The sequence below is a fragment of the Rhododendron vialii genome, chromosome 7a (assembly GCF_030253575.1).
Source record: "Rhododendron vialii isolate Sample 1 chromosome 7a, ASM3025357v1".
NCBI classification, from domain to species: domain Eukaryota; kingdom Viridiplantae; phylum Streptophyta; class Magnoliopsida; order Ericales; family Ericaceae; genus Rhododendron; species Rhododendron vialii.
Window position 1 is genome coordinate 29138115 of NC_080563.1, and position 2742 is coordinate 29140856.

At 48.2% G+C, this 2742-nt stretch overlaps 1 protein-coding gene across 1 annotated transcript; it reads right to left on the reverse strand.

Annotated features, from left to right (window-relative positions):
* Window positions 1-734: 734 nt before the first annotated feature.
* LOC131332868 (uncharacterized) lies at window positions 735-2106 on the reverse strand. The gene is made up of 4 exons (XM_058367178.1): window positions 1533-2106; window positions 1252-1420; window positions 1095-1150; window positions 735-1034 (listed from the first exon to the last, which is right to left on the reverse strand). Exons 1-4 carry the CDS (start codon window positions 1812-1814, stop codon window positions 735-737), a joined length of 807 nt encoding a protein of 268 aa, XP_058223161.1. The 5' UTR covers window positions 1815-2106.
* Between the last annotated feature and the right edge of the window lie 636 nt (window positions 2107-2742).

Consider the following 2742-nt stretch of genomic DNA (forward strand, 5'->3'; position numbering starts at 1 on the left):
TTTTCCTCTTCTTAGTCTGCTCTGACTGGGATGGCTTTTTGCGCATCTTTAATTGGTACCGCTCCTCCGCACGTGCCACGGCCTCCTTGGCTGCCTGCAGATTTCCTGCTGCCTGTTGTGCACCGTGTGTTTGTCGCGGAGTAGTGGTCAGTGGTGTAGGGGTCCTTGCCGCCATCTTCTTCTATGGAGGATCTCTGGCGCTTTTCCTTCTAGGAGCCACCCTACCCTGTGCCTGCATTGTTAATTTTTAAGCATTAGCATACATTGTGCATTTTTGTATATCAAATGTTTGAAAGCAACTATAATCTATCAAATCAAAGTCCATCAAAGCATATATGCATCGGAAGCAGGTGTGTATCATAAGCAGGAATGTATCGTTTTGTATACCTGAGACCTCTGAACAACGGCTGGCTGAACTGGTGGTGGAGTCGGCGTTGGATAGTGCAAATCAAGTGGCATGCCGCTCACCACTCTTTTGATCACATTCTCCATCGCAAGCATGCGACATACAGCCTCATTCACCCACTCAGTTGGCACCTGCATACAATTTGGGATTATCAGGCAATTCAACAACAGTTCAAGTTTATTGAAAGACGAAAGATGGAAGCTAACTCTTACCGGGACAGTCACTCGTGTAGGCTTTACTCTGGTAGGTACCAGGCGTATCTCTGCTGGGTTGCCCTGCATGTCCACCACCGCTATCTTCCATGGCATTTCTGGTGGCCCACCTACCATTAGACCACTCGGACCCCGTTTGACATGGCCCTCACCTCCTCTTTCCCTCTCCGTGGCAGCTCTCCTCTCCTCAGCAACTCCTTGCACCTGACTCCGAACATCTCTGAAATCCCGAACTCTGAGTGGCCCCACCAGTGTTCTCTTTGGTAAGTGGCATAGTCACATTCAGGTTGCAGGTAGCGTGCCAAGTCAGTGTCAGGCTGTGTGAACTCCTCCAACTCCGCTAGTGTATACTCTCCAGTGTGTGAAGCACGGGGTGGAAGTGGCCCTCGCACTTGGAACTTAGGCAAATCATGCCACTTTCGAGTCACTCAATCACCTAAGTACCATTGCCAACTGAAGGCTGACTCTAGTAACACCTGGTTCGCTGTGACGACCCTGCTCCTGGCCAAGTACTTAGGCTCTGGCTCTATTCCTTCCTAGAGATTCCATGTGACCTACAATTAGGACAAGCAAACAATGCAAATATTGATCAGCGACAGCATTAAAGCAATAAAGAGAGGCATGATTAACTACCAGAGGTCGCATGAAGCTCGTTTAGATATATACGGAAGCCATCCAGGTCTCCTTTCCCTTTCTTCTCCCCCATGTTCTTCTTGCTCCAGACATGTGCATGCGGGAGGATTCTCAAGTCTTGACATTTGGTTGCTGGACGACACATGTTCAGAACCTCGTATGCCCAGAGCTGGACAATTTCAAACAATCAAGGCATCAGTCAATTACATAGTCAAGCAGGCTATATAGTCAAAGGATATGCTATAATTACAAATTGGACATTTGTAAAAGTGAAATCATACCTCCCATATCCTCCAGTACCCAGCTATCGCTTGCTCTGTTCTTGACGCATTTCCCATGAAAGCATAGACTGTGCCAAGCGCTGCTCCACCCCAGTCCAAGCGTGAAGTTGTCCTCAAGTCTCTCAAAGCTGGCAATTGTGATAGCTGCACCCTGCTACGCTTGCTTGGATATAGAGAGGCACCAAACAAGTACATCAGATATGCTCTGGCCATTTGCTCCGCCTCTTGCGCAGTGGTCACCTTCTTTTTAAAATACCTCTTGAATTGCTCATACTTCATCATCTCCTGGTCCAAGTGAGGTACTTCTCCCAAGAACCACCTCAAGGCCTCCTCATCCCTATGTATGCCCGTTTCAAATGGGATAGGCTTTCCTCCAACTCTCAAACCAGTAATCGCTGTAAAGTCGTCGGTGTCACTATCATCTCCCCAGGTGGCAAGTGGAAGGTATTGGTGGTATCCCTCCACCTTTCAGCAAGTGCAACTAGGATGGCATGGTCATTCTTGACTGGTGTCAGGATCTGTATAAACTGCCCGAAGCCAGCCTCGTCTACCAACTGGCTCACCCTCTCTGGCAACCTCTTGTATAGTGCTAAAGAGCCGCTCGCGCCTCCATGGCCGCAAATATCCCTTTGTCTCTCTCTCTCTCTCTCTCTCTCTCTCTCTCTCTCTCTCTCTCCCTCTCTTGTTTCAGGTATAAAGACAGGCAACAGAGTAATGTTTCAACATATAGTGGTTCATTTTGAAGCTTTGGATAATTGATTTAGCTTTTTGAAAGATGGTTGGTTCAAGTTATGCATGCATGCCGTATATTTCAAGGATTATTATCTTTTACTCAATTCAACATACATTCAAGCGAAAGTAAGCTACAGAAAGGGATTTCAAGATATACCTGTGTCCAAGTCCACGAGATATGAGACTCGGGGTCTCTCAAAACAAGCTCAGCGTCATTGTCTATTCGCCATGGTCGGTAGGCTGCAAAACCCGACTGCACAAACAAGTGTGGTGTGGGAGGCACGTATGCTGTCGCAAAAAAAGTTGCACATTGCAAACCCTCTGCCACCGCCACTGTTGTGCACCTAGGCAATTCCGCTCGGCTCGGGCTCTCTTAGCGGCCTTCATCTCTCTCAGGGCATCCTTACCCTCAATTCGGGCCCTCTCGGCTTCACCCCTCAAGCGCTCCTCCTCTTGAGCTAATGCAATGTCCCTCTGT

Excerpts from the sequence above, each read along its gene's own strand:
- LOC131332868 (XM_058367178.1), bottom strand. The coding sequence starts at position 1,814 with ATGATGAAGTATGAGCAATTCAAGAGGTATTTTAAAAAGAAGGTGACC. Across the intron at positions 1,151-1,251 it reads CGAGCTTCATGCGACCTCTG|GAATAGAGCCAGAGCCTAAG; the intron begins GTAGTTAATCAT and ends ATCTCTAGGAAG. Across the intron at positions 1,035-1,094 it reads GGGTCGTCACAGCGAACCAG|TGGCATGATTTGCCTAAGTT; the intron begins GTGTTACTAGAG and ends GTGACTCGAAAG.